This window comes from Cimex lectularius, unplaced genomic scaffold (genome assembly GCF_000648675.2).
Source record: "Cimex lectularius strain Harlan isolate CLEC.00 unplaced genomic scaffold, Clec_2.1 scaffold7, whole genome shotgun sequence".
Classification (NCBI taxonomy): domain Eukaryota; kingdom Metazoa; phylum Arthropoda; class Insecta; order Hemiptera; family Cimicidae; genus Cimex; species Cimex lectularius.
Genome location: NW_019392731.1, coordinates 1,927,961 through 1,950,059, shown reverse-complemented (window position 1 = coordinate 1,950,059; position 22,099 = coordinate 1,927,961). Strand labels below are relative to the sequence as shown.

The 22,099-nt window shown below is 31.8% G+C and overlaps 2 protein-coding genes across 5 annotated transcripts; one reads left to right on the top strand and one right to left on the bottom strand.

The window, feature by feature from the left end:
• Nucleotides 1-241: 241 nt before the first annotated feature.
• LOC106663933 (splicing regulator RBM11) lies at nucleotides 242-5,227 on the bottom strand. 2 transcript variants are annotated; one of them, XM_014389186.2, is made up of 3 exons: nucleotides 4,965-5,227; nucleotides 1,939-2,071; nucleotides 242-1,850 (listed from the first exon to the last, which is right to left on the bottom strand). In XM_014389186.2, the coding sequence occupies exons 1-3, from the start codon at nucleotides 5,046-5,048 to the stop codon at nucleotides 1,813-1,815; spliced, it is 255 nt and encodes an 84-aa protein (XP_014244672.1). In that variant the 5' UTR covers nucleotides 5,049-5,227; the 3' UTR covers nucleotides 242-1,812. The 2 variants fall into 2 exon arrangements, with proteins under 2 accessions (XP_014244672.1, XP_014244671.1); XM_014389185.2 differs by having other exon boundaries at nucleotides 242-2,071.
• Nucleotides 5,228-5,364: 137 nt separating this feature from the next.
• LOC106663886 lies at nucleotides 5,365-20,254 on the top strand. 3 transcript variants are annotated; one of them, XM_014389105.2, is made up of 14 exons: nucleotides 5,365-5,628; nucleotides 11,004-11,251; nucleotides 11,331-11,565; nucleotides 11,629-11,725; nucleotides 11,858-12,039; nucleotides 12,120-12,263; nucleotides 12,713-14,971; nucleotides 15,513-15,793; nucleotides 15,860-15,927; nucleotides 16,215-16,792; nucleotides 17,008-17,312; nucleotides 17,375-17,442; nucleotides 17,704-17,867; nucleotides 20,107-20,242. In XM_014389105.2, the coding sequence occupies exons 2-14, from the start codon at nucleotides 11,142-11,144 to the stop codon at nucleotides 20,146-20,148; spliced, it is 4,533 nt and encodes a 1,510-aa protein (XP_014244591.1). In that variant the 5' UTR covers nucleotides 5,365-5,628; nucleotides 11,004-11,141; the 3' UTR covers nucleotides 20,149-20,242. The 3 variants fall into 3 exon arrangements, with proteins under 3 accessions (XP_014244591.1, XP_014244590.1, XP_014244592.1); XM_014389104.2 differs by having other exon boundaries at nucleotides 11,626-11,725; nucleotides 20,107-20,241; XM_014389106.2 differs by lacking the exon at nucleotides 17,704-17,867 and having other exon boundaries at nucleotides 11,626-11,725; nucleotides 20,107-20,254.
• Nucleotides 20,255-22,099: the final 1,845 nt, after the last annotated feature.

The window sequence follows — 22,099 nt, the reverse complement described above, 5'->3', positions numbered from 1 at the left end:
GGCAAATACCAGTGTCGGACACCCTAACCTATGTGGTACCCTTAGAAAGTATACTGTTGAGAGATTAAAGTACTTATTGAATTAAGCCGGTAGTATGGTCTCATTAAAACACCCAAAACAGTAACCAGACAAAAGATTTCCTTTGCAGAATTTAATTTCCTTTTTTCTTTTTCTACCAGATCAGGTCTAGGGGGATTAGGAGAATGAATTTCTAGGTGTGGTATCAAAAAAAAAACGTACGTTAACATTTACCAATAAAAACTGGCAACAGTTTATACAAATAGATTCTTTATGTACAATCAAAAGTTGTAGGTTAATAAAAATTATAACCCACCTCAAATGAAATAAACATATAATTCAATTTTCCATAAATTGTTCATATTTTTTTAAAATAAGTAAATATCTTGGAAATTTCAATTGATAATACTTAATTTTACAAACAACAATTACTTGTCTTTTTTGACTGTATAAACATCATTAAAAGACCTGCTCTAACATCAGCTAAAACCAATGTCCAATGTTTTTATTTTGAGTCACACAGCAAATAAGGTCAAATATTGTCATTTTAAGTCAACATAATATCTGAAATATGTTCCCTATTAAATCATAATATAAAACAATGTTATCTAATAAAATATAATTAAGAAAATTTGCAATGAAAACCCAGTATTCTAACATTTGAATATATTAATAAACAAAAGAATAATGAAGCAATTAATTAATTTGTACTATGTGATCATGTAAATAATCTCTCCTACAAGTAATTTCTTGAAAAACCAAGAAAATAATTAAATGCGAAGTATATAAAATAACATTCAAATTCATTTCAATCTAAACAGTTATATAAGTAATTCGTATACACAGCAGTGATTTTAAAAATGTACTTAATGTCAATAAATGTTAAACGTTTAAAAAAAGAGAGAAAAAATATCAAAAATGAATGTACTCCATCATCTTTATGTTTTTTGTAGGTCAAAAGAAAGATCACATAATTATTATTAATAATGTAATGTGTTAATCACATTAACAAAAGTTGCTAATAGTTTGATGTTATAACATGCAAATTAGTTTGTGTTTTAAGTTATCAACCTCAAAATATTTAATGTAAAGACAATGCACTTTATATCAACTAAATTTTTAGTACATGATTGTCCTTCGTTGTATTTGCATAATTTTTTTCCATATGTAAAGATCAGATTTAAAAGAAACTTTACCCCTATTTTTTATTTAAAGTTCTAAGGTTTCATGATAAAAAGAATAATGTAATGTGTTAATCACATTAAAAAAAGTTGTCAACAGTTTGATGTTAAAATATGCACATTAGTTTTGAAAATAATTAATGTAAAGACAACACACTTTATACCAACTAAATTTTTAGTACATGTTTGTCCTTCACTGTATTTACATTTTTGCCATGTATAAAGATCAGCTATAACAGAAACTTTCCCCATATTTTTTGTTAAAAGTTGTAAGGTTTCATGAAGAAAGGATCTTCATAAATAACTGTCGAAGAATTTCCTTTACGATTGTTATGTCTTGTTACATCATCGTTAAATCTTAGGTGTTTGGGCCGCAAATGTTTTTGATCTGCATGACGTTTGTGAGAGTGATTATTGAGCCGTTTCTTTTCATGGTGGAATTCTCCGTTAAGTTCATAATTATGATCTTGATTAGATGATCTTTTGTCTAACCTCTCTGAAAGTTCAGGTGTGCTATGCTGAAATTGATTTTGATGCTTGTCCGGATGTCTATTTAGTCGAGAGTACGGTTTCATATGTTGGCCGTAAGATCTTTTAAAACAATTCATACCTCTCAGAGTGTCATCATACTTATTTTGAGGTGGTGCAAACCTGTTTACATTAATATATCCAATCAAAATTGGCTGAGGAGTATAAGGCCCAACAAGTGTGCCTTTTTTTGTCCTTATTGTTAACATACGTCCATAAAGTGATATATTGTTCATTAAAGCAATTGCGTATGGCACTGAGCACGCATGCTTAAAAACAACAAATCCGAAAGCCCTTGGTTTTCCGTTGATCTGGGGGATTGACACTTCCTGTACTGGACCAGCCTAAAAAGTAAAATTATTCAGTTAATATTTTCCCAACAAAAGTAAATAACAATTTTCATAACAATATAACAGGTGAATTTTTATTTTTTTAGTAATTGAAGATGTGGAATATAGTCAAATTATTCTTTCTATTTTTCTTTGTAGAAAGACAAAAATCAATATTTGAATTTTTTAAAGTAAATTTCTACAAACAAAAGGGCTCCAGAGCAATTTAAGAGTAACATTCTATAAAGTTTGGTTAAAAACATAATGTGCACACCATTTACTATTGATGGAAATACTCCATTTACTACAACAAAAAATTGATTGAAATTGTTACTTTACATTATAAAGGGGACATTAAATAAGATTCGTGAAGATAAATAAACACTCAAAACTTAGGCTTTTCAGAGGGGCTAGTCCATTTTGCTCAGGTTGTAAGTGCTAACTTGCTATTTCATGTGAATAAGCCTAAGAGAATAGAGAGAAAAGAACAAAAATAATACACTACAGAAATAAAACTCTATATAATATTTGTTTTGTTAATAGCTGTTTTATATTTGATCACATAAGGGGAAAAAAACTGACAATAGCAAATACTCGCATATTTCATCAATTTCTTCAGTGACTTCATATCCTGGGGCCAAAAGTCTTGATACTTACTATTTTATTTTTCTTATTATACTCCTTGTAAATCAAAATTTTAAATAACACATCACCATTTTGAAATATGTTTCAAAATGAGTCTTTTAAACTTTCTAAAATATTTAAACTCTGCATTAAAAAAATATTGAAGTAATAGTTACAAAATTTTAATTTGATAGTCTGAATTGCATCATTTTCCTGAAACCATAGTACTGCAATGTAATGGTTGCTAAATGCTAAACGTCCAACATTTGTTGGATATTTGTTTAATAAAAGCCATATTTGATGTATAAAGCTTCAATAATTTTGCAACATAACATTTGATCTGCAAATAAGAAATAATAATCAATGTGGAGGTGGCTTGATAAACTTGAAATGTGATGACACAAGTCAGCAAATGGGGTTGATAGTAGTCAATTCCCAAACTATTCTTGTTACCATCAATGGTCCACATGGAACACAAGTGGCATAAATCCAACATACTAATTTTTCATTAGATAGAATGTAAAATTTGGGACTTGCCCATAACAGTCTATAGGTAATAGGTCAATTATGACCGCTAAACATATACGGATTAATATAATAATTAAATGTGTGGTGTTACGAATACTTTAATTGAATCTCAAATTTTCTAGCATTGTACAAATACATTTTTTTAATCTAAAATTTTCTAGCACTGTATAAATTCATTTTTTTGTCTAAAATTTTCTAGCATTGTATAATTTTTTTTAATCTAAAATTTTCTAGCATTGTAAAATTTTTTTAAATCTAAAATTCTTTAGTATTGTATAAATTCATTTTTTTCCACATCCTACCTGTATTTGTAAAATTCAATCAATGTTTATAAATCCCAGGCCCTGAAGATGATCTCAATAAAGATCTAAATGTTGGTATGATAAAGAAAATGTTTTTCTACAACCTATGTCACACCAGACTGCACCTCATGACCTCCAAATAATAATACATAAGTAATGACTTCGCTAACATCTCCCCAGCCATTTCATAAGTCACTAAGAATCAAATCCTGATTACACGACATTTGAAAAATGACAAAATAGAGGGAAAACTCGAAAGGTTGGAGGTTGAGATGAGTGGTTGGTCCGAGTGGATCGAAGTCATGATAGCTCAAGTGGTTAGAGCAGTGCCGATAGAGCCGAAGGTCATTAGTTTGAATCCTGCTTGTGACACTAACTTTTTCATCTCAACTAAGACTTTAGATAAAAAATAAATGAATTGAAATAATTAAATAGGTCAATTATGATCGCTAAATATATATGGATTACTGTAATGCAATTCTCATTCTACTTAAGACAACCTGTTCCCTTCTTCTCCACTTAAATGAATGGGTAATGCCTTTGTGGTAACTTCAAATTTTCTGGAGTTTATTTATTCTCCCTGACATATTTAATGGATTCTGTTTATTCTTTCTGTCATCGTAGATTTTTTTTTTTTTAATAGCAATTAAGTTATTTGCTGACTTCTACAATAGGGTGTCCTATTCTAAATTTATATGTTTCCGTAGCTGCTGCATCCCCTCTTATTGTTGAGAATATTTGAATGACCAAGGGTCTATATGAAAAGTGCTCGCTTTCCCTGTTGCTGAAGTTATCTCAGTGCATATAAGGTGTATTGTCCTTAGGGCTATTGGTAAATGGGTGTTGCAAGATTTCCAGAACAGCCACGAAACAGATCGTGCCACCTTGTTTTCATCTGGGGCAATTATGCTGAGCGCTCTATTTGCAACCACTATCTCCGTTGCAGTTGCTCGATAAGGGGTTTAGTGAAAATAAATATTTTCGTTCTGCACAAGTGCTAACGGGAGTCAACACTATCTGCCCCTTCAGAGCCGCCCGTATAAACGACTATTGCTGAGAGTAGAGTACTTTTAATTTTTAGAAACTCCTGTAGATATCTTTAAGATGTTTTGCTCTGATGATGACCATACAATGGGTCCAAAGCTTGGCAGGTAACAATTGAATTTTTTTTACACCCAGACCATACCGAGATCCACATTATTCGGAATCTAAATAAATAGAACCACCACAAGAGGGGTCAAGACTTTTGTTTATAAACAAGCTGTTTAAATTACACTTAAAACAAATTGACCAGGGGAATCATGACCAACTTTCATTGAGGCTATAACTGTTGCTAATTAATGCGTCTAGGCGTTAATACTCAGCAAATATTTAAAAAAAAACTAGGATTCATTTTAATGCGGTCCACTGTGTTATTTTAGAGCAGAATTGTTAATAAATAAGGAAACACTTACTTGTAAAAACAACTCATGCAGGATATCTTCGGTCGCATGTTCGCTCAAATTTCCGACAAAAAGAGTCCTCCTATCCCGGTCCATTTTAAAATAATTGAAAATTTATTTATGAATTTAAACATGAAACACCCCAGTGCGGATAATTACGATGATAATAAACAAGAAAAATACTATTATCAGTTATAAGTTATGCACATAGAACATAATAAACCATCAGTGCCACGTCGATCGGCGGGTCCTCTGCCTTATAGTAACAAATATATTCCTTTTTTCGAACATGCCAACTTTGTTTGTATTAATCGTTGTATAAACTATTTAAAAACGTTATTTTGTTTAAATAAAAGTTGAACCGCTTATTTATATTTGTTTAATTTTAAACATTTCACAGGTTCCGATGCTGTTATAGCAACTACCTTCCATTTCGTTTGATCTTTCTCAAAGTCGGTTTCTTGCATAATTACATCCTTGTATTTTTGTCTAAGTTTCTTTTTTATGAAACGGTTTTTGCAGTTTGTAAGTTTTTAAGTGTGCTTGTTATTATGGACGGTTATTTTAAAGGGCTCCCCAAAGACAGGAGGACAAAAGGAACGAAATTTTATTACGGAAGAAGCCAAATAGCTTTAATCACCATCTCAGTCGCCGTGGCCTTAGGATTCGCACTACAGTAAGTAATTTCTGCTGATTTTTGAAAGTGAAAGTCACAATTCAATTATAAACAAAAATTTAATTTCTGTTGTTAAATGTTGGTGCACGTTATAAATTCATCGACTTGGTTGCTCGTGGAATTCATGGACAATTTATTTTCAAGACTATTAATTTTAACCGCGATTTGAGACAACTTTGCGGAAAATAATGGCAAATATTGTCAAATAGGGAAATAAAGAAAAACGCATCTCAACATAGTATCTGTCGGGTAGCTGTAACCCCTGTAGTGTAAAATAAGATGCCGATTGTTCAAATAAATTCTATTGTGTATGTTTGTTTACATCTTTATTCTTGGAAAGTTAACTGAAATTCTAATTTTAGGCACTTGTATTTTTCCTTTCGTGTTCTTAGTTGTCTGGTTTATTTTTTAATTTTTCCAATTAATCAAAACTGTTTCAAATTTGTGATATTCTTCAAACTTGCAAATTTATGCAATATTCTTCAAATAGTCAAAAATATGCAAAATGAAATTTGAACCACCATACCAAGGAGGTATGATTCACATAAATATCTGATCCCCATGGTCATAAGAGTTAGCAAAATGAATTTGCAATTGCATACAAATCGGGCTCAATGTATAACAAATCTATTGAGGGTCAATCTTCTTAATTTGCCTCCTACTCTAGAAGGTAGGCCTCTTAATCCATAGGCCTCTTCCTTGTGTAATGAAGGTATGTGGTATCTTTTATTCGGACCCTGCCGAATGAGACAATAATAAAAAATAATATTCAGCAGATCCTTGCTGCGCAGTGGAAATAATACAAATAAAACAAAATCCGAATTACAACAAAAAATTATATTCCTTTTTAAAAAAATAAACATACAAAAAAGAATTAAAATATTTTCTTTTGCCAACCTGTTAACAATGTTTATATGAAGTAGACTCTACGACTGCCTTCAAGCTACCGCACGTTATGGCGAAAGCAGCGCTAGTATTTCTAACTATTTGTTTGGCAAATGAACTATTTACATTTTTATATAGATTATATATCGAAATAACAAATTAATAAAATTTTCTTGACTGAACAATTTAAACAAATAAAAAATAAGATTTTTTTCTAAATAAACTATTGTTTGTTTGAAAATTAATAAGGTTTACTTCATTGTTAATAATAATAATTTAACTTGAAAATTACAACATAACAAAAAGAAACAAAAAGTCAATTAAATAAAAATTGTCGTGATTTTCATGACACTTGTTAGTCACACCCCTGGAAATATCCACAGAAAAACATTCACCACCGCCTCATGTCCTTCAGCCAAGAGTCCGGCCTCCTTCCACTGAGCTTCCCCAGTATTTTGTATTATTAACCTGAGCTGTTCATAGAAGGCTCATCAGCATTCATCACATGTCCCATATATTTCTATCTTTGATGGTGAGGAGAAGTTACCTGGGCTTTCAATGAAGCATTTCGTCAATTGTAACCCTTTGATCCACAGTATGCAAAGTACGTGTTGGTATAAATACATCTCAAAAGCCTCGAGCTTCATCTCAGTACTTGTATCAAGTGTCCAGTTTTCACATCCATATAACAGAATAAAAATATGTAGGACCTTATCATTCTCATTCTCAACTCTAAACTAAGTATAAAATGAATAAAAAGTCTTTTCATTTGAATGAAAGTAGCTCTAGCCATCTCTATTTGGGCACTTATCTTCTTTTTATTTAGGGTCGCATTGCTCATTAACTAGGGTACCAAGGTATACGACTTTACAGTAAAACAATCCTGTTTCCTTCAAAATTGGAACAGCTGCTGTGTTCAAGCACCATTCCCATATTGGGTGGCAGAATGCTCTTTATATAAAATCAAGGAATGGCACTCTTCGATTAAGTGTGACACATCAAACATACTTTCTCTACATGTTGGATATACGTGCATTCTTTGGCCTGAAATTAAGTGTCCTTGCGTCGATCTCGCATGGCTTTTTCTTAATCAGGTGAGGATGATCCATCTTCTATGAATACGATTCTTGAGGGCCACCTATTGAATGTGCTCCTGATACATATAACATGCTCTTATTCATTCACATTCTTTGTTGCCTTTATACATTTCGTGTTATAACATTATAAGCATGGAGAACTAATCATTTTCCTCATTAGGAAGGAAATCACAAGGCCATGGCGTTTTAAATGATCATCGAAGGGTTTAAAATAAAAGGTGTTGCACGGGATGTGGGATGAGACTAGGGTTTTTTGGTGATGCCTATATCGACTGCTTGCAGTTTCCAGAACAAATGGGATTTGGAGGTCTGTGTGGATAGTCAAATTTGAGACGTAGGAGTCTTGGGTAATAGTTCGACAGAGTTTGGACTGTAGTACCTGAATTTTTTATAATTTGAGATGTCTGATTGAATCCTGCAATTATATTTCATCCAGATTGGTTGTAATAATGATTAGCGGATGAAACATTTATGTTAAATTGAGAGTTTTGTATAGCATTCTTTTGGTCAAATACTTTATATCATCTATTCATTTCTGTTCTTTTGAGTCAATTGTGAGGTTCCAAGTAAGTCTTTTATCAATAGTCTCAAATAGTGGATAATATTGGTTGCTAGCTGAGGACGAAGGATCACAAAGGGATTTGGTTTCATCAAGTCTGATCCTTCGTTTCTTTAACCATTCTTCTAAAAAGGAGAGATGGTCCTGTAGCTTTCTGATGGCCGAAAGGATAACTGTTTTCAGTACGTCATTATTTCAATTCAAGCTATTTTAGGTCAACTCGACAGATGGCTGTTAGCCATTGTCACTTGATGTAATAGTAAATGTGTACATGTAATAATAAATAATTTATTTTAAGTAATTTTTGTCAATAAATATCTTTATTATTATTGAGACAAAACATCACTCATGAATAAATTATAGATAAACTAAGCATGTATGGAATCTGTAGCTAAACCTTTAGCTTTAAGATGGTCTGTAAGTAGGTACCTTTAATACCTGGGACCTTTTTTCTCTCTTAAATATAATCATACTAGAGCAATCAGGCATGATACTACAGGTAATTTTTTTTTTTAACATGTAACTTGTTTCTCACATTACCTTACAAAATACAAAATAATTTTGAGATGAAATAGTATTACATCTAATTGAAAAATATTTTAAGCCTCTTCATTTTACTGCTCATTAAGAATTTTTTAGTTTTTGGCATTTCTTATTTGCTTAATTATATTAGTCTGTCAGGAAATACTTCCAAAAATATTTTATTAGGTACAGTGCTCCATTATAATTTATATCAAGAGAACCATTTGTAAATTGTATTTGTTAATATTCAAACTCTATAACTCATGTCAGCAAGTTGACCTTCTATAAACCTTTCAGTTTATTAGTTTCAATAGTTTCATTGCCTTTACTGTATAAATTGCACATAAACACAGATATAGGTACTTCTTGGGTATTGTAATATTCTTGATTTCACCTCTTGTATACAGTACAAATTTGCACTTCTCCACAAGCTTTTACAAGTATCTTGCTAACCATTAATGGCTCATTTACATGAAGCTGATGATTCACATTAAGTTGAGATTTAATGATATTAGATAACCAATTTTAGAAGAAGATTTAAACAATATTGTACAACAAGAAAATCCATTTTCATAAGCTAGTATACCAAAACAATACAGAATTGATTTAAAAACTTTCTGCTGGAGATAGTGGCTGCAATGAAATTCATTAAAATAAAAGATGTAAAGATTAAAAAATAAATTAAATTAAAGCTTAAAAGTCTAAAATTAAAATTTAAACTGCTCCAAGAAGTCTCTCTGTGATATTCCTGTGCTCTCTTAGCAAAACTAAAAAGATCTGAACAATGAGGGGAATTAAGGTAACTCCTAATATGTGCGGTATTTAGTTACCATTAATTAATGATTATTTGAAGATCATGAGACCAGACCACATCTCACAATCTCTAAATAATAAGAAATTCTAACAGTTCTTAACAATAAAACCCAAAACTCTGAAAGAATAGGGATATTCAGCCGATAACTGAAAGAGATCTTCCCTAGCATAGGTGCTCCCACTGTTCAGCATCATTTCTTATAGGCAAATAATTAAAATAGATCATTTAGCACCTAAGTTTGGAGAACTAATGTAAATTATTGTTGGTAAAGTTGAAAAATGACTTTGTATAATCAAGTTTCTTATAAAACAGAAATCTATTGGTTCAAGTTTGGCAAAACTTTCAAAATGCCTGGAACGAATCAAAAGCTAATATTTAAAAACCACTTTCATGATTGAGAGTGAAAACAAAGTCATGGGATACATTCGCTAGTAATGTAGCGATTCGGGCCAGGATAAATTAGCATCTGTTTTATTGACCGCTGTAATTTTAGGATGTCTAGTGAGGCAACAAAAGACTCCTGTTTAAATATGAAATTTGCAGTTTTAGTGAATATTATAATTAAATGTTAGTTGATGTATTTAACTGTAAATAGAGTAATTAAGTGTAAAATTTACGTTAGATATATATTTTTAGATTATTCACTCAGATTGTTGATTTGTGTGCCCTTAAACAATCCTTCTCACCTCTACTAAAAATTGTGATAGTTGATTTATTAAAGTTGACATAGGTTTCGAGTTAGTGACTGATTGAATACTGGGGGTTGTCTGAGAGCTGGAGGGTAGATAAATGCTTCAGACTGACTGTGTATGAAATATGCAGAAGAGCAAATGAGACAGGCTGACTCCGTGAAAGTGTGTAGAATATTTGTTGAAAAGTCAGAATTACATGCTTTTTGGAAGCAAGGCATAGAAGATAACTTTGGAGAAGTTCATGCTCAGAACCATTTTGACAGGATGATGCATAACATAAGCCCAGCATAATTATTGATGACTAGCCTCTCATTCCTCAGAGGACAAGCTAGATCAGTGGGAAATGACTTTTGCAAAACAGCATATTAGATTAGTGGATTGTAAGTTATCTTTAGCCAATATTTTTTAGGCAAGATAACTATTTTAGAAGCAGCCATTTATCTTTAGAGTTTTATAGAGTAACAAGTAACTGTTTCCCTTGTAAATTTCTCAATGTAATTGGATAAATGGCAACAAGTTGAATAAAGGCTTCCATTTGACATTTTTCTTAACATTTTTCAGTTTCCTTCACAGAATCAAAGCAGGTTTCCTTATTTTATTCCAGAATGCTTGAAGCGCAACAGCATAAACAAAGTATTCTATTTAACAACATTGGGCAAAATGTATTGAGATAGTCACTGAGGCTATCTTAGTCCATGAATATAAAATTGCAATGAACAAGTAGCAAGAGCACACATTTATTTATATTTAACTATTATTAAATTAAAAGAAAGATGCCAATAGTAATATTATTGTGTTTTTTCCAGCTTTTCTCCTGCCTTTCAAAAAGCTAGTCGTTTTATGAAAGATGGCAATCTGGACTTGACAGATGAGCAAAAGAAGTTGAAGTTGAAGTTGTTGATTGACCCTAAAACGGCCGTACAACCGAAGCCGACCGATGAATAATGAGCTCAAACCATAGAACCCAAACAAAACTCTGCCATAGTCAGAAAAGTAGTAATTTTTGCAACGAAGATGCTGAAAGCTCAAATTCTTTTCAGCTCTTATGCGCTCAGTAAATTGCAAAGTTTTTATTTTCTATTATTATTTATATTGTACAAATAGATTACAGTTGTTTTTCCCCTCTGTTTTAGATCAACCAAAGATAAAACTGTGTCAAAAGGAGCAAAACGAAATGATTTAGCGCAAAACAAAACTAAAAGCAGTTTTAAGAAAAATTTAGATGATAGTTTTGATCTTTTTATTCCTAACAGAGTTAAGAAAGTTATGTCCTCATCTAGTTCTAACCGCAGTATCAGTAGTAGAACTAGGAGTAATAAGCGAAAGAGCCCATATTTTGATGATGAAAATTCATTAGATTTACAAAATGTAAGTTTTATGATACTGTTAATATTACAGTTTAAAGCCAAATGTTTTTACCACTTTTAGCAGGAAGATGAAGATATGGAATATGCTTTACAACTATCCATGTTGGACAGTGGTAGTACTGCAAACCTTCCTGGTCCAAGTAACTTTTTAGGGAAGAAAGGTAACTTTTCATCCCATAGATTTCTTATACAATTCAATTTTCTATTAATATGATGAATTGTATTATTACTATTTATTTTGGAAATTTAGCAAGATAATGCATTAATGTTATGTTTAATCTATAATTATTCAGATAGCAGGTCAAAAAAGTTGTGCAGTGTTCCTCTTCTTCTCAGAAGGACTCCAGCCGAGAGGGAAAAAATCATTACAGAAAAAGTTGCCATTGTTTTAATGGATGACAAGGAAAATAAGATAGAAAAAGAGCTTCACAATAAAGGATTGTTATCAAATAATTTAAAGCAAGAATTTGATGTGGTATGTACTTTTGATTTTGTAAATTTTTATTTTTTCACTTGTAGTTCTTGTTTTATTTGTTTTTTTTTTCTTAATTTCAGAACTCTAGATTATGGAAATTGTCACAGTCACAAATAAATGATGTTGATACTTGCAATTTCTACGTTAAACCATTAAGTAAATATGACAATAATGGACTTCTTTGTCCCAACGCCCATAGTTCTACTGATCATCTGTGTCAAAATGTAATACAATCCTCTGCATAAGATTATCTCTACTAGAGCTTGAATGCGTTATTTTAAGCAAAATAATTGTTTATTTTAAAATTAAAAATTTGAGTTTTGGGCTCACTAGTTTTATTGTTTACACATCCTTCTTTTTACATTAGGCTATAAATTTTTATCAGTTTATAATACTTTTTTGGTATGAAGTTGTGGATGTGCTTATACATGCCTTTAGATGTATGACTGTGTGTGTGTGTGTGTTGTTTTCTTCAAGGGGGAATTATCAACTTTTTCTGTAATTTTTCGTAAATGATTTTTCACCTTTAAGTTAGATGGCATGTAAAATTTACAATTAAAAAAAAAAATTGTATATTTCTAGGTTTTCTCTTATTTATTTTAATATTCTTTCCATCTAAATTATTAGTAACTTTAATTTTATGAATTTAAGTAACATAAACATATTATTTTAGGATTACCTAAGTGTTGATGGAAAAAAGAGTCCAGATAGAACTGCAATTTCACAAAACAAAAATGAAGTTAGTACAAACATACCAGAGGAAATAGTTTCAGAAGTGGAAATACATTGTGACAAGGATTCACAGTCACTCACTGAAAACAGAGGCAATGAAAGTTCACTGTCTGTAAAAGACATGTTTCAGGATTCACTTGCTGACGTTGAAGTACCGTTGAGTACACTCGAAGAGGGAGATAGATCGGAGGATCAAAATAACTACTATGATGTATCATACCATCAAAAATCAGATACATCAGTGTGTGACTTCAGTAGTACCAAAACGGTTTCAGAGGATGGAGATGTATGCAGTACTTTGGACAAAGAAAAACCTAGTACATCAGGGTGTAATTTTAATACTAAAATGAAAACCAAAGATGCAAATAATCAGCAGGAGGAGCTCATGGTTTCATTCAAATCTGATGCAATTTATGGCACCAACCTTCAAATACAAGTTGGTGATATGCAAGCTGATAATAACAGTAGTAAAATGTCAATAGACAATAGTTATATGTGTTCAAATCAATTTGAGGCAATCCAAAAACTGTCTCTTGTTCAGAGTACGAGCACAAGTGGTTTGTATGTTCAACAAAGCCCATCGCACGTTTCCGAGCTGAGCGATTATATAACTATTGTTAACACTGATAAAGCCGAGGATTTGAGTAATGAAAAAATAGATAGTGAATCAAAAAATTATTTGATTGAAGTTGAAGATGAACTTTGTTCAGTAAAATCTGCATCAAGTACAAAAACATTGGAATTGCACAGTTCAGATGTTTCACTGCATGACGAAACCACCCTAGATGGACAAGTAATTGATAATTCTCCACCACAATTTCATATAAAGGAATTATGCGAATTAGAATTAAAAGCTTTGCAGGGCTTATCAAATGATTTAGAACAAGCTTGGTTGTATCCGGACTCTTATCTTGTCTCAGTAATATGCAGTGATCACACACTTACAATTCAGTCTTGTATTTTGTTTTCTCGGTGTCCTTTAATATTCAGAGAAGTAAGGAAGCACAAACTTCAGTGGGAGCATTATAACCGAACTGTGTGTGAAGTGTTTTTTAGATATGTAGTAACTGGGAAGATAGATCATTTTAAAAGTGTAAATTCTGATTCTTTATTTACTCTCTTTAATATCAGCAGTAAGTATCAATTGAACATACTTTCTGAAGTAGTGGCATATCATTTAAATAAGGGCATTGAAAAAGTTTCATCTTCCAATTTCTCAATCAAAATAAGTAATAACACAATTGATTGTACGACTAACATATCAACAGACGATGAAGATGCTCATGAACAGAACATGCTGAAAAGATCCCGTAGGTTCTTCATTAAAGAATCCAATCATCCCATTCCTTGTTATGTTGTAGACTCTGACGATGATGATTATGAAACTAAAGGGAAGAAAACACAAAAGACAAACTGGAAAAAACAGTTAAGTAAAAAATATAGAAGTGAGTTTCAACCAGAATTGATTACAATTGACTCTGATAGCAATCATTCTGAACCTAATATCTTATCAATAGAAAATAACGATTTATCTCAAATACTAAATACATTAATAAAAAATGAATTAGATGATAATCAATGGAGAATTCCAGTACCTAGTACAAGTAAAGAAGAGGTCATTGATTTAGAGAATGATTTTCCTTGTAAAATCTTAGAGGGAAAAACGCAAATATCTAATAATAAAAACAATTTTCAAAATTTTTTTGAACGTTCGGTTAATTTTTCTGAGACCATTCCCAATACTTCAAATGGATGTGAACAAGAAAAAGTCGGAAATGATATTTCATCATTCAAAATTGAAAATACATTTGATGATCCAAAACCAGGATGCTCTGGCCTTTCATTTAACAAAATCGTGCCGTCGAAACAAGCATCGCCAAAATTCTATGATCTTTCAGCAAAGGACACAGAACTGCTAGATGAACCGCAAGGGTTCTCTGGTCTTTTATTTAAGGGGTCAAAGACGATAAAAGAAGCAATACAAGGAAGCTCTAATCTTTCAAACAAGGACACTGAGATAATATATGAACGGTCACCAGAAACGTGCTCTGACATTTCATTAAGCGAAACTGAGCCGTTAAATGAACAGGCATCAAACAGTTCCAAACTTTATAAAACTCGAGAAGGGCAAGTTGTGACCCTTTCGCACAAAATTATACCTCCACTAGATTATACGCCAATGAGTTCAACTGAATTCAAGGTAATGTTCGTAGATAACATATATATATAAAATAATTTGGTTATTAGAAAGAAATTTTGATAACATGCAGCATAATTGCATTATGCTGATTCTTGTTTTATACATTCTGTAATTGAAATTAATTTTGTTTAAAAAATTATAATATACTCTTTTATTATGAAAGGGAAAACACAAGCTGTATAAGTCAAAAAGTTGATCAATCAAAATTTCTTTATATTTATGTAAGGTATTGGTTGAAATAAAAAAGATAAATACAACGCTGCTCTACCATTTGAGCTATTGTGACTTTGATCCACTCGGACACCAACTTCCCATCTCAACCCAAGCTTTCGAATTTTCCCTCCTTTTTGCCATTTTTCAACTTTACCATTTTATCTCAATCAATACCTTACATAAAGATTAATTAATTGAAAGATGTTATTTGGTCAATCGGACCACAAAATCTAATGGATTTCTTTATATATTAACTCAACTACCCACTAAAAAAAATCTCTTTAAAAACCTTTTGTAAGTTGTATTGTATCATATTACCATTTTACAGAAAGAATTGATGAAGTACGGAATAAAACCAAGTATTGAACAAAATAAAGCTGTGCATTTGCTGAATTGCATTTATTTACAACTTGATGCGAATAAAGATGATACGATCATTAAGTCGACTTCCAAAATCCACAAGGTGTCAGAAAACACCGATCAACTGTCAACATTTTTATCGAGCAGATCTCCATGGCCTGATGACCAGAAGGATGATGTTAATCATGATTCGGCCAAGCATTCAACATCTCTCGTGGTCAATTACATTTCAGATGACTCTGTAGATGGGTAATTAATATTTCTCCTGGGTAAAACTTATCTTAAACTTTATTAAAGTTATCTTGATAATTTAAGATTGCTCCCTAATGATGGACAAATGCTGGATAATTTACACTATCACAATGAATTATCTCCTAAATCAGGTGAGTTATTTATATTAAGCCTAGAAATTCTTTAATGATAAAAAAAAGAAATAATCACGGATAGTTTTATTTATTCATATTATTTATAGGGCATTTTTTGAAGATGGTTAAATAAATTTTCAATATACATTTCAGCATCCTGCTTTAAACATTTAAATTATTACTTGATTAAAAAATAAAAATATTTTGGGTCAAACACTTTCTCTGAGTACAATAATATTGCAATATCAGCAGTACGAGTATACCTTAATTTTCTGTGCAGATAATTATATATATGCCATTTTCAGGGCATTTAGATGATATGAAAAATAGAATGAGTAAAGGAAAGGTAAAACCTGAGCAAAGTAATTTATTTTCCCATTATGCCAAAGAGGAAATGAATCCACAGGCATCCAAGCATAATTATGATGATGCAAATGATGCAATTCTACAGAACCATTTAAACGTCTCACCCTCAGACAAGGCTGTAAGCAGTAGCAGCAGTGTGAACTGTACACTTTCACCAAACAAAATTCCTTGCTGTCCAAAACCCGGAGACAACGGAGAAAATTCAATTGATTGCTACTTCCAAGATTCTTTTCCATCTCTTAGACACTTCGAAACGCCCAAGGATTCTGAAGAAAATGCTTCAAATGAATGTAGACCAGAAACACCCGTACGCTCATTGTCGTCATTTAAAGAGAAATTAAATGAACTGGTACAAAAAACCCCTGAGTACTCTTCATTCACGGAAACTGGCCCAATAAATGACCATTTATCAATTAATTCCAAACTGTATGCAACTCCAGGAGGGCAACTTATTACATTTTCAGACAAAGCAACACCACAACCAGATTACAATTTAATGACACCTACTGAATTAAAGGTAATTTATCTGAAGAAATATACTTTTTTTCTAGAGAGATTGTAGATATGCAGTACAATTAAGATACTTCATTGATAAAATTTTCATATTTTATTATAGTCATATTAAAATTATAAATTTCATATATTTTCTTTGAAATATGTCAACTTTTCCTCAAAACTAATTACCTATTAAAAAATGCAATTTACTGAATGTATTCTCCGATCATTTTGCAGAAAGAATTAAGGAAGTACGGAATAAAACCAAACCTCGAACAAAAAAAAGCTGTAAATTTGCTGAATTACATTTATTTACAACTCCATCCAAGAAAAGACAGTACGGTCGTTAAGTCAACGATTTCTCAGATTCGCGAGGTGTCTGAGAACACTGGGTGTGCTGATGATCAACTGTCGTCCCACAAGTCAAGTTCATCGATCAAATCTCTGTGGCCAAATGAGGAGAAGGCAACTTTTAATCATGATTCCGCCAAACCTTCGACATCTTATCCAGTCAATTATTTTTCAGACGATTCTGTAGATGGGTAATTAATTTTATTTCCGGGTAAAAGTATATTCCTTTACTAATTTATATTGATAATTTAAGATCACTCTCTAATGATACCCAAATGCTAGATGATTTAAACTATCACGATGAAGTATCTCCTGTATCAGGTGAGATATTATTTATTTTAAATATTTCCCTAAAAATTTAATTTGAAATTTATTTTTTAAATGTGGAACATTATTATTTCTTCAATATTATTATTAAAAACTAATCTAGAAAGCTTACAGTTTTAATGCAATAAATAAAATGAAAGATATTATATTAAAAATTTTCTGTTAAACAATGTCATATTTTAAAAACTTTTAATATTTGGATTAGTTTTAAACAATAATTGTTTTTATTTCTTTTAAATTGCAATTTCATTTTAGCACAACTGGTCTGCACAATTGTACAATTTATTAGACGTTCCCTTCTTCTAAAACGTGAAATTTTGCTTTACAAACCTATTTGGTTAGTGAAATTCCAGAATCTGTTGAAAGAGCATGGCATAAAGTGCAGCATTAAGGATTTAAAAGCAGTGTTAAATCATATTGTAAGTCAATTGAAAAAAACTAGCTGGAATACTCCAATTTTAAATTTATAATGTACAATTTTAAAGGTTAATTGTAGGCATAGTGACAGAAAAGTATTATAAGAACAGCTTTTGAGGATTTAGCCCATGTGAATACCAAAAAATATATAAATTAAAAAAATAATAGAGAAGTACCTTTTAAAAACAATTATAATGGAGATTTCTTTTGCTTATATAGCTCAACACGATAAACAACATGGGCGTGTTCTTTTAGACAAGATCTTGTGAAAGTTATTTAACTTATTCTGCCTGTAATTTTGCAAAAATTGCCTGCTATGAGATTTGGTCTAACATAAAATGGTTGTACTGCCAGAACAACAGTTTCTTGGTCAAGTATCATCAAGTAAAGTGTTTACACCTGTTTCATGACTTAGGCAACATTTTAGTTGAATTTGTTTTTTTGAGAGGTGTCTGTCAGAAGAAGAATCCTTCATACAATAATAAAAAAAAAAAAATATTCAGAAAATGTTTCCATGCCAGAAAAATATAAAACAATGCCTATAACCACTTATAGTTTTTTGTTTTGTTTTTCAAAATGTCTTCCAGAAACCAGCAATATAAGTGTTCCTTTTAATTAAATGTTAATAAAAATATTTAAATAATTAAATTGAAATATTTACAAATAGGTTTTTTTTTAAACACTGACACTCTGAGGGTTCACATCACCTGAAAGTTTTGTTTTTTACGAGGGTTCGCATATCGCAGATATAGCAGAGGTTATATCAACCCTCGGGGTGTCGGTGTTTTTGAAAAAAAGCCCATTTGTAAGTATGTCGGGTTCAAATGTAGGGCCCCTAGATTCGAACCCGGGAACCTGAATAATTGCAACAGTTGATAGTAGTTTGACTAAAAATGTCATTCCCTCTAGGATAAATATGCATACCTTTTTGAACAAGCTGTCATTTATTTGGAAAAAGGTGTGTAATATTTATTTACAATTAAAAAATCTGGACAGTGTAATTTTTCATAACTGATTAAACATTTATAGTGATATTTGAGTGTGATGGATCAATCTTAAATCTACTGATCTTTCTTAGGAATCAATCTTTAAAATGAACTTTCAACCTTTTACAGGGCTAGAATACACCACAATATTTATTTTATGTACACCATTTATTTAGTGGTCTTATTGACCAAATACTTACTTACTTTCAATTAATTAACCTTTTTATGTAACCACTAAATATAATGGATTTAATAATTAAAACGAAGTATAACTTCACTAACACACTATGTCGCCGAGGATCAAATCCTGATTACACGACATTTGAAAAGTTACAAAACGAGGGAAAATTAGAAAGGTCGTAAGTTGAGATGGGGATGGGTTATTGGGTGGGGTGCAAGTGGATCGAAGTCACGATAGCTCAAGTGGTAGAGCAGCAGCATATTGAGCTGAAGGTCGTGTGTTCGAATCCCTCATGACACTAACTTTTTCATTTCAACCAAAACCTTACATAAAAAGGTTAATTAATTCCCTCCCCCTGAGGTTTGCAACAGCAGAGGTCATATAAACCTCAGGGTGCCAGTGTTTAAAAAAAATATTTGTGAGTATGGCGGATTCAAATGCAGGGCCACTGGATTTGAACCCGGGACCTTTACCTTACAGTGATTAGCGCTGTGTCAACGCCTAAACCGTTGTGGCCACCGATGCCCCCTATAAATGTTATTATGGTGTTTGGTGATAAAAATTCTAGCAAGAATCGTATGGTGTATGCTAGTAGTTTTGCCAAGTTTAGAGATCTTTTTTTCTGGGCAAAGAAAGCTCAGCAAGTCTTTAATTGAAAGTAACCAAATAGATATCATTATTATAATTTGGTTATTACTTATAATTTGGTACATTATAAGCAAAATTTATGTTTTTAGCATAAAAATGATAAGCCTATGTGTTTAGATTTATGTATTTTTGCAAAAATTTGTTTTCCTTCACAACTTGGCAAAGTAAGTATATCATACTTTTTTTTTTTATATTTGCAAAATCTGTCACCACATACAAGAGTGTACAAGCCACTGTTTTTGACACATAATTACCACCAATCACCATGCACTCATTCTATTTGCCTGTATCATTATTCATTAGGTGTAAACCAGGCATAAGGTCCTTTTAAGGAAATTTACAGTAACTAAATAAGCACTGCGTAATTGTAATTTTACATTTATTCTCCTTATTGATTTTTTAAATTGTTTTTGTTTTCTGTTTTAGGGGATTATTTACAAAACAGAAAGACTGGAAAAGAGGAATTGAAATATGTATGATGTCGAATCGTTCTCAGTTTTATTACAATTGTTACTTAACAGTTTTATGTAAATATTTTTTTTTTGTGTAAATAATTTCTTTTCTATGTTCCAATTATGGATATTTATATGTAAAATATGTATATTTGTAATAAAATATAACTTTCATGTGAAATGTAATTTTTTTGTCTTTTACTTTCAGTTTATTCTGATCAATTACTTCTTTTCTCCCATTATCCTTCCACCCATTTTTATTTAATGAAATGTTATTGTAGAGATAGATTGAGAGTATGATAAGATCCATTCAGCTACTGGATTAACAAGTGAGATAGAAGCTTCCAACCACAAGAACATCTTTTATTTACTGCCAATGGAAATTGGTTTTAATTTTAAAAAATTACATGATTTGCTACTGTTCATTAACAGCAGGCAAGCACCAGAAGTACTCTATTTTTGATTCAGTTCAAATTTTTTGTTTTGGAATCTGCAAGTTATTTGAATGAAGTTTTGATGCTTTTTGTATTGTAGTAGTCGTAAAACTTGCAATTTGGTTAATTGTTAAAAAAAAATTTAAGAATGTCAAGGGTTATGATTAGTATTGAACTTATAATTGCCTGGTCTATGATGCAAGTAGCTGATGCCTAACCACTTGGCTACAGCAGCCTCCAAATTAAAAAGTAATTTTCTACCACCCCTCCTGGGCTGTAAATGGGAGTTAATGGGCCTTGCTGGCTTGGTGTTCCCATTTGCCTTGGTTGGGGAGAGAAATGCTCTAGTTGGATATGAACTATGTTGTCAGAACATTGGAGAAAATTCTTTTTTCAATTTATTAAGATTTTGGTTGAGATAAAAAAGTCAGCGTCACAAGCGGGATTCAAACCCACAACCTTCGGCTAAATACACCGCTGCTCTACCACTTGAGCTATCGTGACTTCAATCCACTCGGACACTAACTTCCCATCTCAACCCCACCTTTTGAATTTTCCCTCCTTTTTGCCACGAAACCTGATAAAATGTAATAAGCAAAATGAAGTATACTTCACTAAAAGCTCTCCGTGGCCATTTCATTTGTCGCCGAGAATCAAATAGATCACATGACATTTGAAAAATGGCAAAAAGGACCTAAAGGATAAAACCTAAGGATAAAAAACCTTAATAAATTGAAAATTAAATTGACAATTTATTTGATCAAGCGGACCCCGAAACCTGATAAAATTGGAGAAAATAAAATTAACCTTGTCTGGGTACCAGAACACACAGTGCAGAGGGGCAACAAAGAAGCCGATAATTGGCCAAGTAATGTTGAAGGTCATCTATTGGCCCTGAACCCTTTTGAGGCTGGCCAAACTGCCAAAAACATTAGACAACGGATTAACGATAAGTGCACCGCTCAATGGTAATGTAACTCACGACAGAGGCATGCAAAACAATTTATCAAAGGATCATTTCAGAAACTAACAGCAGAACTACTAAATCTAAAACGTACTAGGACTAGCATAATAGCTGGACTGCTAACTGAACACTGCCGACTCGAGAGGCATATGTAGAGAACTCGGAGTGGCAGAAACAAGCCTGTGCAAAGGTTGTCAAGAAGAAGAAACAGCAGAACACATACTCTGTTAGTGCAAAGGCCTATATAGTCCTAATTCTGGGAGAGGAAAATCCAGGGCCTGAAGGATACACATGTGAGTATTTGAAAAAGCTTTGGAGTCTGGTAAAAAGCCTCAAGCTTAACGAGGAAATCTAGATATAAAAGACTGGTCGGGGTGCATAGGTCATAGAGGCCGGCTCCTAGAAAATCTATCTTCCCCCTCCTTGCTTTTATTATCCACAGTTATATACCTTAGAGACTGTTGGATTCAAACTATACTTTTGCTTGTTACTTTTTGGAATTAATGTGAAATTTCTCTGTTGTCTGCGGATTGATGAACATGAAATTTGGTCATTACCGATCATTTTGT

Coding starts and splice junctions, on each gene's coding strand:
- LOC106663886 (XM_014389104.2), top strand. CDS start 11,142: ATGAGCTCAAACCATAGAACCCAAACAAAACTCTGCCATAGTCAGAAA. Junction 12,264..12,712: donor CTGATCATCTGTGTCAAAAT/GTAATACAATCC, acceptor ATATTATTTTAG/GATTACCTAAGTGTTGATGG. Junction 16,793..17,007: donor TGACACCTACTGAATTAAAG/GTAATTTATCTG, acceptor ATCATTTTGCAG/AAAGAATTAAGGAAGTACGG.
- LOC106663933 (XM_014389185.2), bottom strand. CDS start 5,048: ATGGACCGGGATAGGAGGACTCTTTTTGTCGGAAATTTGAGCGAACAT. Junction 2,072..4,964: donor TGCATGAGTTGTTTTTACAA/GTAAGTGTTTCC, acceptor TTTACTTTTTAG/GCTGGTCCAGTACAGGAAGT.